This window comes from Erinaceus europaeus, chromosome 10 (assembly GCF_950295315.1).
Source record: "Erinaceus europaeus chromosome 10, mEriEur2.1, whole genome shotgun sequence".
NCBI lineage: Eukaryota > Metazoa > Chordata > Mammalia > Eulipotyphla > Erinaceidae > Erinaceus > Erinaceus europaeus.
In genome coordinates, this window is record NC_080171.1 from 55233516 (window position 1) to 55249474 (window position 15959).

Below are 15959 nucleotides of genomic sequence, written 5' to 3' on the forward strand. Positions count from 1 at the left end.
TTCCCACTATACCTATCACCAATAGCTGCTGTCTTCTCTCATAAACATTTCTCAAACAAGCTCTGTAATCTCTACCGCCATCATTCAAATTACTGTAAAATCCATTCTCCAGTATGCTTTCCTAAGTCAGGGCACATCATTTTCAACTCCTCCTTTACATATACCTCAAAATTATCTACAAGAAACAAAGATCTAATCATTATCTCTGCTTGACTCAACTCAAAGAGCTCCTGATTGCTAAAGAAAAAAAAAAAAAAAAAAGAAAGAAAGAAAGAAAGAAAAGAACTAAGCTCATTTCAAAGTTACATAAGGTGGCCGGGTAAATAGCATAATGGCTGTTCAAAGAGACACTCATGCTTAAGGCTTCAGAGTGCCAGGTTTAATACCCAACACCAACATAAGCCAGAGCTAGTGAGCTAAGCTGCAATTTTCTGCATTAGTCATTAGCTTTGACATTTGTTTTTAATAATAGCTATATTGGGAAATAATTCCTAAACTATAACATTCATTCTTTTTAAGTATACAACACAGTGATTTTTTAAGTATGATCACAGATTAGTAAATCATTAGGACCATCTAAATTCACAATATTTTCATCATTCCAGAAAGAAGCCTAAAATTCATTCTGTACTCATTCTGTGGGCATTACATCCCAAAGGTGTCAACACTTTGTTCCTTCTTTATGACTGAGTTGTATGGCTATGTCAAGTCTTGTTTACCCACTTACCAACTGATAAGACATGTGACCTGCTTCTATTTTTTTTTGGTCGCTGTGAATAAAGCTGCTATGAAAATCCTTCTGTGTTCAAATTTCTGTGGAACATACTTTCATTTCTCATGGGTATATATGTAGAAGTAGAATCTCTCTTCTTTTTTTAGGGTTTTTAAAAATTTTTTATTATCTTTTATTTCATTTACTGAATAGAGACAGCCAGAAATCGAGAGAGAAGGAGGTGATAGAAAGGAAGAGATAGAGAGACATCTGCAACACTGCTTCACCACTTGCAAAGCATTCCCCCTGCAGGTGGGGACCAGGGGCGAGAATCCTGGTGCTTACACATTGTAACATGTGTACCAAACCAGGTGCACCACCACCTGGCCCCCTGTAGAAGTAGAATCTCTACATTTTAAGTTAATTGTCTTTTACATTTTTAAGAACTACTTTACTTTTTTTCAGTATGGCTGTATCATTAAAGTTCCACCAAGTAAAAAATGAGGTGTTTATTGCTTCTGAACATACGATTTTTGGGAGTCAGGCAATAGCGCAGCCAGTTAAGCATACATGGCACAAAGCGCAAGGACTGGCATAAGGATCCCGGTTCCAGCCCTCGGCTCCCCACCTGCAGGGGAGTCACTTCACAAGCAGTGAAGCAAGTCTACAGGCGTCTGTCTTTCTCTCCCCCTGTCTTCCCCTCCTCTCTCCATTTCTCTCTCTCCTATTCAACAACGACGACATCAATAACAACAATAACAATAAAACAACAAGAGCAACAAAAGGGAATAAATTTTTAAAAGTTTAAAAAAAACATATGATTTTTTAAATATACCATAGTCAAAACTTTAAAGTATTTTTCCTTAAAAAAAATAATTTGTGGAGGTCAGGCAATGTCATATACAATGTGCAAAGTCCTGGGTTCAAGCCCCCGGTACACACCTGTAAGACGAAAAGTTCATGAGTAGAGAAGTGCTGCAGGTAACTCTCTTTCTTCCTCTCTATCTCCCACTTCCCTATTGACTTCTATCTCTAGTCAATAAATAAATACTTTAGAAATAATAATAATTTATAGGCTGGGGAGATAATACTATGACTATGAAAAAAAACTTCCCTGCCTGAAGCTCCAAAGGCCTCAGGTTCACTCCCCAGCAACAATGTAAGACAGAGCTGAGCAGTGATTTATAGGAAAATTAAATTTGTGGTATAACTATAGACATGCTAAAACAAAAAAAGTCTAAGCAGTAAAAACTTTCAGAATGTAAGCCTTGCCTACTACAAATTCATGGCCTCAACCAGCTTGGTCAAATCTCCTCAAATGACAATATCCTTACTTCCTTTAGCAAGATGCCATTCTTGCTATTTTAACCTCACATTTATGGGATTCTTTCTCAGTTTTCTATGTAGTCTTCTCTTCTTTCTTCATTGACATCAAATATCCTTCATCATTTTTTGCAGTGCTCCCCAGGACAACAACACATGTTCTCTGGGCTGGGGGGGGGGGGGTTCATGTGCGGGGGCAGGGGGGTTCAGTTCCATTTACTTTATAACTGATGCCCCATCTCTGCGACCAGAATCTCATTTGACTATTGTATGTATGTGTTCTATAATTTATCACCATCTTCTCTAAACTGACCCTTAATGACATCAAATCCATCTATTATTTAAAACAGAAGTCATCCTTCCTTATCAGTTCTTTAATGCCCTACATGTTGGCAAACAAATTCTCACTGTTTTTAAAGATAGAACTATACAAAAACAAATACAAAAACAAATACAAAAAAAGGCCTCAAACTCTTCTTTTTCCCTCAGTCATCATCACATTTAAGCTGATTCCAAGTTCTATTTTGTACTCCTTTTTAAAAACTCTCAATTATATGAGCCTTTTCTCTAGTGAAACACAACCCTATCTTATATTAGAACTGTATCCTTTAAACCTCACTTGGTCAGGGAGTTGGGCTGTAGCGCAGCGGGTTAAGCGCAGGTGGCGCAAAGCACAAGGACCGGCATAAGGATCCTGGTTCGAACCCCGGCTCCCCACTTGCAGGGGAGTCTCTTCACAGGCGGTAAATCAGGTCTGCAGGTGTCTGTCTTTCTCTCCCCTTCTCTGTCTTCCCCTCCTCTCTCCATTTCTTTCTGTCCTATCCAACAACGACAACAATAATAACTACAACAATAAAACAACAAGGGCAACAAAAAGGGAATAAATAAAATAAAATAATAAAATAAAAAAAATAAACCTCACTTGGTCATCTTTTTTCAAAATATTTTATTCATTTATTCATGAAGAAGATAGGAAGAGAGGGGAGAGAGAGAGAGAGAGAGAGAGAGAACTAGACATCACTTGAGTACATGTGCTGCTCGTGATTAAACTCAGGACCTTATTCTTGAGAGTCCAGTGCTTTATCTATCCACTGCACCACCTCCCAGATCAGGCTCACTTGGTCACATTTTAGTTTTAGAACTTACCCCACTTTGACCTTCCACAATTATGAGAGTGTTATTTCTGATACAAAAACCAGATTATACTCTTCATTGATTTAAACAAACTAACAAAAAGCCTTATAAGGCTTATCATTTTCTACAGGAGAAAAATCTCCTATTGGTGGCCTGCAAGGTAGCACAGGGAATAAGACACTGGGCTCTCAAGCTAGAGGCAGCAAGTTTGATCCCTGGCGTCACATGTTTTGGGTTAAAACTCTGTTGGTTTCTCCCCACTCTCTCATTACTGAATAAATCTTTTTTTTTTAAATCTCACATCATTGGAATAAGCATCATACCTTTCTAGCATTTCCTTTGTTCTCCTACCACCCTCTCAACACCACCAAGTATACACCTACATAATTTTTTTTAAGATGGATGTACTTTTATTTTATTGTGGACAGGATTATTGCTGGGAATTCATACCTACAAGACAAATCCACCACCCTCTGTAGCCATTTTTTTTCCCCTTTTCCTTTGTATTTTATTTGATAGGACAAAGAGAAAGTGGGAAGAGAAGAAGAAATAGAAAGGGAAGAGAAGGACAGACACCTGCAAACCTGGCTCACCACTCCTGAAGCGTCCCCCTTAGAGGTGGGGGGAAATATGTGTACTGTATGAACCACTGCTTGGCCACCCCATAAATTTTCTTTAATGAGAAAAAAACATTTTGGTAATATAAATGATTACAACATATAAAGAATGCTATAGTTCAAAACAAAGTCACCCTCACTGAAAACTAAGATTAAAGACTACAGTAACAATTTTTTAAGATTGATTTATTTCATGAGTAAGTGCTCTACTCCAGTATCTGCAGTGCTGGGGATCAAACTTGGACCCTCACACATACAAATACTGTACTCATGCTGAGGAACCTCCCCAAACACATAGACTATTGTCTGACAAATACTGAGTACAATTTTCCTTTAAGGATTTTTCTTTTTTGCCTCCAGGGTTATTGCTGGGGCTTAGTGCCTGCACCATGAATCCACTACTCCTGGAGGCCATTTGTTGTAGCCTTGTTGTGATTATTATTATTATTGTTGATGTTGTTCGTTGTTGCATAGGACAGAGAGAAATGGAGAGAGGAGGGAAAAACAGAGAGGGAGAGAGAAAGACAGACACCTGCAGACCTGCTTCACCACCCGTGAAGTGACTCCCCTGCAGGTGGGGAGCCGGGGGCTGGAACCGGGATCCTTATGCCGGTCCTTGAGCTTTGCGCCAAGGATTATTTTTAACTACGGAAAAAGTATTCATATACAATCTAGTGTTCTAGTCAGCTGAGTATCATTTTTACTAGTGGACAAGCTTTCTTAGATTTTGAAAGGGCAGACATCAGTAGTATGTCAATATGGGTTTCTCAAGAGAGGTTCTTTTCGAAAGTTCAATTAAAACCTGTGCTTATTCTACATATAAAGCTAATAATTTTTTAGAGATAGAAATCTGTTTGGGGCAACATCAAATTAATCCCTTTTATTCTGCTTCAGTCTTTGACATTTGCTCGTGTACTTTTCCTGAAAGAACAGAATGACAGAGAGAAACATGGGATCCTTTCAAACTTACAATGCTACAATTATGCTTAGTGTGACTGTTGATTTAGCGTTTCTGAGACACAAAATTCTCATAGAGAGGCTTGCTTTGTTGAACACAAATACAAAGTAAGAAACAATAAGCATAAGGGAATTCAAAAAAGGACTGATATTCCAACACCTCTCTTAACTCTAACCTCTCAAATAAATGAGCAAAATTAATGACAATTTTTTAAAGTGTAAGGAAGCTCAAAGATGGAGCAAGGACCAAGAAGAGGATGGCATTTCGACATGTAGTTGTAGAACTCTTCCAACATCATGTGAAAGTGTGTTGTTTTTTTTTTTCTGCTTATCTCTTATGAAAACTTTGAAAACTATATTTTCATAAACCATTAGAATAGGTGATGAATCTTACAGACCCAGTAAACTCTAAGGATAAAGAAAATGATAAATCCTCAAAAGAAATGAAATGTACACTGCAGAGCAACAATCTAGACCTAGTAAAATCTACCGGTGGATGATTCCACCAGGAAAAGAAATACATATATTCATCTCAGAGACCATATCAAAATATAGAAAAATATTGGTTTCTAAGAAACACTGAAAAAATTTAAAAATGACAAAATTTTAAAAACTTAAAATATAGAGAAAAATAATTATAATTATATTGATGTACTTTCCACTGATGCAGTTTTACATTTACTTTATCTTTTAAAGATTTATTTATTTATTTATTTATTGGATAGACACAGCCAGAAATTGAGAGGGAAGGGGGTGATAGACAGGGAGAGAGACGAGAGACACCTGCAGCACTGCTTCACCACTTGTGAAGCTTTCCCCCTGCAGGTGGGGACTGGGGACTAGAACCTGCATCCTTGCACACTGTAACATGTATGCTCATCCAGGTGCGCCACCACCCGGCCCCTGATTTTTTTTTAATATTTATTTATTCCCTTTTGTTGCCCTTGTTGTAGTCATTGTTGGATAGGACAGAGAGAAATGGAGAGAGGAAGGGAGACAGAGAGGGGGAGAGAAAGACAGACACCTGCAGACCTGCTTTACCACCTGTGAATTGACTCCCCAGAAGCTGGGGGCTTGAACCAGGATCCTTATGCCGGTCCTTGCGTTTTTGCTCCAAGTGCGCTTATCCCGCTGCGCTACAGCCTGACTCCCTAGATTGATTGATTTATAAAGAGACCAGAGCACCGTTCCAGAATATGCAGCACTAGGAATTAAATCTTAGAACCCAAGACTTAAGCCTGGCTGTCACAGTAATATAAGAGATTTCAGTGCTGTGGTGTCTTTGTCTTTCTATTGCTATTTTTCTGCCTGAAAACACTGAGTAGTGGAGCATCAGTGGTAACAACCCTAGACAAAATAAATAAGTAAAGAAAGCTGGAACCTTAGGCATGCAAGAACTGCACGTTACCAGTGAAGCCATACTTTTGGATCCTGCTTTATTTTTTTTCTCTAGAGAAATACAAGTTTATAGATAAGAATTTCTGTCGTATCCCTCAATAAGCAATGCTGTTCAGTTCCTGTGCTATCATTTCAACTCAAGCCCTTCTACTACAGATGTGAGTTTCTATAATATGTATTCCTGATTTCAGTGGTTTGTAAAGCATGCCTATATGATATAACAATTATATACTTCTGTAACTTTTAAATTACCATTAATGTTTTATGAGACTCATGTTGTTACATTAACTGCTACACAGAATTCACCGTTTACTAATCCATTTTTTATGTATTTATTTTTTATTGCCACAAAGGTTATTGATGGGGCTTGATATAGGCACTACGAATTCCACTCCTGGCAGCCATGTTCTCCTCTTTTTCTTTTATTCTTTCTATTTTATTATATAGGGCAGAGAGAAATTGGGGAGGGGAGGAGGAGCTAGAGAGAGAAAGAAAATAAAATAGACACCTGCATACCTACTGCACTGCTCATAAAGCTTCCCCCTTGCAGGTGGGGAGTAGGTATTTGAACCCAGGTCCTTGCTCATAGTACTATGTCTGCTTAACCAGATGCATTACCACCCACCCCCCTCCAACCCATTTCTTTACAGAGGATTAATCAAGTGTATCCTGCTTTTTCATATCACATGCAAATAAATGTATCTCACTATAAACCTTATAAAAACAGAAATCATTACTAATAAAAATGTTTTAATCTAAAACTAGGATTCAGAGATATCTCACTCAGTAGATAAACATGTTAATGTGGGAGACACTGAGTTTAAGTGCAGGTCCACATAAGAGTAACATAACACAGAAGGAAGCTCCATGGATCAGTAGTGAGGTATCGATCTCTCTCTTGCTCTATCTTTCCCTCTTTCTCTCTATCTATACTTTCTAAAAGAAAGAAAGAAAAATTGGTTCAAAAACAATGATATTGCACATGTGTGAGACACTAGCGCTGTATTAAAACAAATAATTTAAAAAGCCCTAAAACTAGAGAATAGAAACAAGCTAATATGAAGGTTAAACAGTGCTCACATGGAGAAAGGAACACTTTCCATATCAAGTGTTCTTCTTCCTTCATATTTTAAGAAGCCAAAATTGCCCACAAAGTGAAAAATGTCTTTTACTCATAAGAATAATTACAAGGGTCAATAAAACTGAATATGAATGTACAGTCACAAACACAGTGCTTGCTACCTCTTCAACTTTCATTTGCTCTCTTTTAAAATCAGATGTGTGGGGAGATTGCAGTTCTTTTTGTAAAAATGGAAATTAGGTAATTCAGAAAATATTTACGCTGCTCTACTGAGAACTTGGAAAACTGATCAAAAAGTCAAAAACAAAGAACAGAATGGAAGCCAACGTAGTGTTAAATTAACTTATGTGAGGGAATAGATTGGTAAAACCGTCCTTGTTTTCCCACAATTGCAGTCTATGCCTATACCATCCTGAATACACCAAATATAAGTAGAAAATACAACTACCTACCCCTTAATTTTGTTTTGAGAGGGGTAACCATTTTTTTCTGGTTTGAATGCCTAGACTCTTCCTACAGAACATCCCAAATGCCTAGATGAAACAAAACAGTGGATATAAAGAATGTGGCAATATAGAAGAAATATTGCTTTAGTTATATGAGTGTCAGCTAAAATAAATTATTGTAAATAAATCTCAAAAATTCTAGAATTTATCGAAAACAGTTATCACTCTTAAAAGAAGGCTTTAATAATTTGATATAATATGACTTCATATAAATGAAATTATCTTCTTTAGCCAGTGCCTCTACAGGTAAAGGATAGTTCTAAACCAAATTTCCTAAAGCACAAATTTAACTTTTATTTTAAAATAACCTACTGAAAGAAACATTTATGAATGAAAATTCTTTTAAGCATCATTTGGTTAATGGAGGATCCTGTTGAAATATTAATGAGCAAAGATTACATACCTTGTTTTTAAAATAAACCTCAATTGGCAAAATGAAACCAGCATACCCAGATTCTTCTACTTTGTAAGGTGGATCTTTGCACACTGCAACAAGAAAAAAAAAAAAGAAAAAAAAAGAAAATAGGTGAGATGAGAATAAAAGACAAAACGACATTCTTAAACAAAGGGAAAAAAAAACCAAATAGCAAAAAAAAAAAAAAAAAGAAAGAAAGAAAGAAAGAAAGAAAATGAAAATTCTGTTCTAACTTCTAGCTTTATGCTCAATTTCTAGAATCTTTTGCTATGCCCTGCATCTGAGTGTAGTTTATTCTTTATCCTTCTCCAAAATCTATTCTGTATTTTTTCCAGCTAACTCTGGAGAGATAGCTCATTAGAGAGATCACCAGGAAGAACACAACTCATGTCACATAGAAGATGCCATGGGGTTAGAGGAAACACCAGTGTTAGTGCCGTTCATTTCTCTACCTGAGTGAGAAAGCAGCCTGGAGTTGTGAAATCACATGCCTAAGGTCTAGGCTTCACCAAAGCAAGATAATCCTCATATGTAAAGCAAATATGTATGTTATCTATTTAAATCTTGACATGAGCTAAGTTCATCACAGCCAACTATACTTCTTAATGGTAGGACTTCAGTTGTTTTCACTCTCTTTTCAAACGTTTTAGGGAAAAGGAAGCTATTTCCTAATGATTGAAAACAACTAGAACTTTCCTAACTTAGAAGTTCAATATAAAACACCATGCCACCCTTCTTATCTGAGGGAATTCCAGGTAAAATAATGGTGACAATAATAAGAATAGTAAGTCAGAAATACCAACCCTTCCTTAGAAAATTCCAAACCTAGAGCCTCTCAATGGTATTAGTGTCCATGAAAAAGAACAAGTACTTAAATATGGGTTTAGATACAAAATATTTGAAATCTTTTATATCAGAAAAAAACAAAACTTTCTGTCTCTTATGAAGGAAGATATTCAGTAAGCTCTTGAGAAATGAAACATTACAAAGTTAGGTATGATTTCATTCCACCAAAATACCTACTCAGTCAAAATCAGTCAGCAGCCAACAAAAATTATTCTAGCTGAAAATTCAATTGGAGGTAGCTAAACAGGCAAAATGCACATGGTGAACAACATGGTCATATATGCTAGTAGCCCAAGTTCTCTTCAGCAAGACTCTAGCCTTGCTTTTCAGGCTTTTTCCTTTCATCACCCACCAAAGTTCCTGAGCATCCTCAAATAAATCTACTCCCACCAAATATAACCAGCATTTTTTCAAGTGCTCTCTGTATATTGCTATTCACCCCAACACACCTTAATGCTCCTTTTAGTATCTTCTGCTAGCTAAAAATTCAATTTTCTTCACAAGATCTTTTCAGACCATCTCTTCTCCTTTTAGTCTATCAAAGTATTAACTATCTGAATAATTGATTTGACAAATAAAAATATTTCCATTTACTTATGAATATCATCTGCAATTTTCTTTCATTTCTCAAAGACAAAAATATTTACCTCAGGAACGTAAAGAGCATTCTGGTCTCAAATTATATCATGTGACACACCAGAGTTGCCACACTCTGTCCCACCTTAGACCAGCCTGGCTACCTCTGGCAAAGGTACTCATTTACTGAAACTCAACTGAGAATTAAACAGAATGGTATATGTAAAAAACACAGATCCAGGAAAACATAAGTTCTCAATAAATGATGGAATTAAGTTATGCAATCTAACCTATGAAATACCTAGTCATGTAACTTTTCCAGTTGAAAATAGGAAGAAACAAATAAGTTCAAACAAATAAAGTATTTGGTCTGGAAAACTCAGGACTCTATACATATCTCACTTTCAACCTCCCTGCCCATTTGATTCAAGGAACACAATCTAGACATTTGTAAGCAAGACCCTCAAGATGTAAGCACTATCTATGCGGAAAAATAATTGCAAGGCATCTTTATTACACACGGTGATTATATACATATGAATCTGACATCTCATGAGTACAAATATGGTTACAAAGAGATAAAACTAAAGATAAGATTTTAAAACTTGGCAATTTCCTTTAGTCTACTTTGGGAATAATTCCTCCAAAATGATGTTAGAAGTTAATCACAAATGAGGAATCTCACCTGATCCTATAAATTTCTCTAATAAAAAAATGAAATAGCAGAAGGACTCAGGGTAGCTTTAGTTCTGTATCCACTGAGCACCTGCATACCTATCATAAATATTCAAAAGCCTTCAGCTGTGGGGGGCTATGTCACTGAATGCACTGAGCATTCCCTACCTCACCCCAGTTAGAAGGCTAGTATTACACCCATGACATTTCCATACTGCAGAGCTCCTTCTCAAAACAGCAGTTTCAGTGTCCAGGTTGTTTGGGATTAAACATGTTAATTTCATTTAAAAGAAGTTTATTCTGGGCTGTAGTACATGCCAGAGAAGTTATAGCTGCTCCTCTATACACCCTTTTATAGAATTTATTTTCCCTATTCTGTATGCAAATTGCTCCTATTATAGGAAACAGCTGTTAGTAAGCTGAAAGTCTTAACTTTTTTTCTACCCTCTAAATAAAATTATGATTGCTATATATTAATACTCCACAGAAGTTTAGCTATAAGAAACTATTTACTGACTCACACCTCAGTTATTTTTAAAGGCACTGTTTTCATAAATAACAATGAACAATGTCTGTAGAGCACTCAGGTTCTTAATTATAAGTAAATAGCCTCATTACTCAGGTGAGACCTTCCCTTTCGCATAGGACTCCTTAATTCCATTTCGGGTGGTTCACTTCCTAACAAAGCCCCAAAACCTAGATATAGACCGGGTCCCATGAGATAGGGGATTTGTACCCATGTATCCATAATCAGGACAAAATATATATCTGAAAGCAAAAGTGCAGAATAGTTTGTAGTGAGTCAATAAATGAAGCAAGCAAGTAGAAAGATCTAAAAAGACACCATAAAGTACCTGATGAAATAGTTTGTACTTAGACCTAGATACCCTCCTAACCTACCTCCTATTACACTTCCCTTAGTCACTCCAAAGCTAACCTTATCAAAGTAAGGACTGCAAAAGCTGAATAAGGGCAAGTGGCTGGTATACTTTAATGAAGAATCTTTTTCTTTATATTTATTTATTCCTTTTTGTTCCCCTTGTTGTTTTATTGTTGTAGCTATTATTGTTGTTGTTATTGATGTCATCGTTGTTGGATAGGACAGAGAGAAATAGAGAGAGGAAGGGAAGACAGAGAGGGGGAGAGAAAGATAGACACCTGGAGACCTGCTCACCACCTGTGAAGCAACTGCCCTGCAGGAGGGACGCTGGGGGCTCCAACTGGGATCCTTATATGGTCCTTGCTCTTTGTGCCATGTGGATTAACCCACTGTGCTACCACCCGACTCCCATGATGATTCTTTAGTCACTATCAGGCCACTCCATCATAAGAGGCCCTAGTCGGGGAGTCCTGGGATTCCCACACAGACATGATGGGCCTAGACCTCGAATAGATAGATCCATCCCTCTCTCCATTGTCACTGGTCATCTCCATAAGGAACAATATAATGGACCCCTTTTGGGGGCCCAATAGGACCTTGCCTCAATGTGGATCAACAATGGTAAGAGAATTTACCATTCTCCAAAGAGAGATTGGATATCATACTCTATCTACCACCTGAGGAAGATAGGTCTTGAAATTGGGGCAGCTTGGAATGTTCCATGGAATGTACCCATGACCACAGAAAGCAAGCTCAGACCTACAGGGATGCAGAGGTTACATAGGCTCCTATGCTGAATATGGGCCCCAGATCAAATTGATGGGATTTACATTCAACAATATTTATATACCTTTCCCATATTAGGGAGCTACTCTCTTCCCTGATCCAGCTTTCCAGCCATGACATCATCTCTCCAGAAAATAACGTGGTTCCGCCTGCATATTAAATGTCAGACTCAGGAAAAAACTAGTATAGTCATGAGCCCTTTGGAATATACCTAAAATAGACCTAACTATCTACAAAATAGAGACCCCAAATCTTCATCTGCAATATTCCAGCCTTTAGGTTCATGATTAGTCAATAATTTGTTTGGCTTTATATGTTAACTCTTTTTTCAACCACCAGTTTCCAGACACTACCATGATGCCAATCAGACTTCCCTGGGAAGATGACCCCACCAATGTGTCCTGGAGCCCCGCTTCCCCAGAGCTCTGCCCCACTAGAGAAAGAGAGAGACAGACTGGGAGTATGGATTGACCAGTCAATGCCCATGTTCAGCGGGGAAGCAATTACAGAAGCCAGACCTTCCACTTTCTGCATGCCCCAATGACCTTGGGCCCATACTCCCAGAGGGTTAAAGAATAGGAAAGCTATCAGGGGAGGGGATGGGATATGGAGATCTGGTGGTGGGAATTGTGTGGAGTTGTACCCCTCTCATTGTATGGTTTTGTTAATGTCTCATTTTAAAAATAAATTTAAAAAAAAAAAGAAAAAAAATACAATCACCTGGAAGCCATCCCTCATAAATCAGGCTGCGAGTATGGATCGACCTGCCAACACCCATGATCAGTGGGGAAGCAATTACAGAAGCCAGACCTTCCACCTTCTGCACCCCAGAATGACCCTGGGTCCATACTTCCAGGGGAATAAAAAATAAGAAAGCTATCAAAAGGGAGGGGGTGAGGTATGGAGTTCTGGTGGTGGGGAATTGTGTGAAGTTGTACCCCTCTTATCCTATGGTCTTGTCAGTGTTTCATTTTATAAATAAAAATTTTTTTAAAAAAGGAAAATAAATAAATAAATAAAATCTTCTTACAAAATAAGCTTGACAGAAAGACAGTAGCAAATACAAATTTATAGATCAAATCTGATAAAAATTCAAATCAGGGGAAACTTTATATTTTGAGCAGTTGTCTTATAACCAGAATTATTAACATGGATTTCTAACCTAGTTGTTAAAAAGAAATAGGACTTAAAATTAAGGGGAAAAATTTAGGCAACAGATATAAGTTAAAAAGGAAACAATTATTTTTAAACTAATAGAACAACACTAACGACCACCTTCTGCCACTCAGCAATACTTCATTAAGATTCTTTTTGTTATATTTATTGAGAACAGTGTCATCTTTATAAGAGTTAAGCACCCCAAACATTGAATTCAATCTTTCTCATTTTGAAGAAAGAGGTAATCCTATAAATCTATGAACAACTGATTTTTGATTGGGGGAAGTCACAAAACATTAAATGAAGGAGGACCTTTTCAACAAATGGTTCTGGAAAAATTGGGTTAAAACATGCAGAAGAGAATACTATGAAAGGAAAGGTTTCACGGAGATCTGGTGGTGGGAATTGTGTGGAGTTGTACTCCTCTTATCCTGTGGTTTTGTTAATGCCTCCTTTCTTAAATAAATTTAAAAAATTTAAAAAAAAACATGCAGAAGAATGAAACTGGACCACTACATGTTACCATAAACAAATGTCAACTACAAATGCATCAAACACTTGAACTTGAGATGAGAAACAATAAAATACATAGAAGAAAATATTGGTGGCACATTCCATGATGTCTGCTTCAAAATGTCTTTGAAGAATCAAGTACAACAGCACAGAAGACAAAGCAAACATAAACCAATGGGACTGTATCAAATTGAAGGGCTTCTGCACAGTGAAAGCGACCATCACAAAACAGAAAGACACGCTACTGAATGGGAGAAGACCTCTCTATGCCATATATCAGATAAAGAGCTAATACCCAAAATATATCAATAATTCACATATATATGGTATATATACCTATAAGTATTTAAAGAACTCACAAACAGCAACAACAACAACAAAATCAAAAAATGGGAAGAGAACATGGACAGAATTTTTACCAAAAAAGATATTCAGAAGGCCAATAGATGTCTAAAAGAATGCTTAAAGTCACTGACTATCAGAGAAATACAAGTAAAGAAAATAATATGATATTATTCACACCGGTGAGACTATCACTAGAAAAGTCAGAAACAATTGTAGATGAGGATGGGGGGGGGAATATGTCTACACTGCTGATGGGAGTGTAACTTTGTTCAACTCGGGTAGAAAACAGTCTGGAGATATACCTCCTAACATTAGAACCTGACCTACCATAAGACCCGGCAACCCTTCTCCTAGATATATATGGTCTGGGAGACGGCTCAGTGGATAAAGCACTGAACTCTCAAGCATGAGGTCCTGAGTTCAAGCCCCAGCAGCACATATAACAGGGTGATATCTGGTTCTTTCTCTCTCCTCCTATCTTTCTCATTAATAAACACAATCTTAAAAAAAAAAAAACCCTACCCAAAGAAATCTAATAGCAGCACTATTTGTAATATATGTGTCCTTAACCAGGTTCACCACTACTTGCCCAATACAGTGGCTGAAATAAGGAAGCAAATTTGATGTCCAGTGACAGATGAATGACTAAGAAAGTTGTGGTATATATACACAATAGAATACTATTCAGCTATTAAAAACAGTAAAAACTATCTCCTTGCCTCACCCTGGATGGAACCTAGAAAAAAATATGTTCCGTGAGATCAGTCAGAAGAAGAATGAACACCAGATGGTCTCACTTACAGGTAGTTCTTAAGAAACAATGAGAGAAGGGCAAAATGCAGGGTGAAACTTGGACTAGATAGAGTTTATTGTAGCAAGACTAAGTATATAGGGGTGAGGGGGGGATAACAGAGCTGAGAGAACACTGGGGACTCAAGGCACGACAGGTGAGGAGGACCTGGGTTGGTTGTAGGGATGGTACGCAAACACCTATTAAAGAAGGATGAGAAATTGTACGCATGGGACAACAATGGTCTTGTAAATCATTTTTCCCTAATAAGACAATAACAACAAAAAGATAATTCTTAAATTCTATGCAATACAAGGTACAGTTCCCTAAGTTACTGAAGATAATCATCTCTAGAAATCAAAGTTTTAGATAGTAAAACAGGAGGATTAATATTCTATTTAAACTAGGTATATTAATTCAGCAGAAATGACTGGACACTCCTGTTCCTATCAAAACCCAACCCGTATGTTGGATCTTTCATAACCTCCCTTGTTGTTTCTCCAAATTTCTCTTGTTGCATTCATCACACACCATGCATTCATCTCTCAGACTACTCCACCAGACTAAGCCTGAGAGATCAAGAACTCCATCACTGTTTTCAACTACAACTTGACATTAAACACTGAGTCAAATAACAGGTGCTCAACAAATGTTTGTTGAAATGAATTTAAAATTCATGTGCCTTTTTGCTGCTTGACCATTGTTTAAGAAGTTGTTTTTCAGGAACAATGATGAATTAATATTAGCCAGTCGATTTTTCTTCAAAACTCCCTGTAATTGAAGCATTGGAAAAAAAAAAAATCAGTGCTGGTAAGAGAAAGCACTGCTGCAAAAGAATCTTCTCCTTAAAAAAAAAAAAAGAAAGAAAGAAAGAAAAGAGAAGAAAAAAGAAAAAGAAGAGAAAAGAAAAGAAAGGCCCATATCCCAGGTAGAGCTGATACTAACTGATACTGCATAATTTAATTAACAATTTGGGTCAGGACATAATATGATCCAACAGTGATTCAACATCATTTTGAAACTAATACAATATGACCATAAAAATCATTATCCTTCTCTTTATCCACTGACCATGTATTATATCAGGGACAGCATTTCAAAAACTTTCTCTGTTCAAATAATCCTCTGCAACATACATACAGGCATATCCAAAATTTATGCCCTAAAGGACCAGACTAAAGTTTTTATAAATAGTGAATAGCTGGGGTTTTTTTTCTCCTCAAAATTGTTTTTCAAGTAGGCACAAC

The 15959-nt window shown here is 37.0% G+C and overlaps 1 protein-coding gene across 3 annotated transcripts in view; it reads right to left on the reverse strand.

Annotated features, from left to right (window-relative positions):
• Positions 1-15959, reverse strand: part of MLLT3 (MLLT3 super elongation complex subunit) — a 334490-nt gene that overhangs the window by 120450 nt on the left and 198081 nt on the right. For 2 of the 3 annotated variants that reach the window (XM_007535666.2, XM_060199632.1), the window contains exon 3: positions 8132-8214. The exons of the other annotated variant lie outside the window; for it this stretch is intronic. In XM_007535666.2, coding sequence (XP_007535728.1) covers positions 8132-8214 — 83 coding nt within the window. The remainder of the gene's footprint in view (positions 1-8131; positions 8215-15959) is intronic. 3 annotated transcript variants of the gene reach the window in all.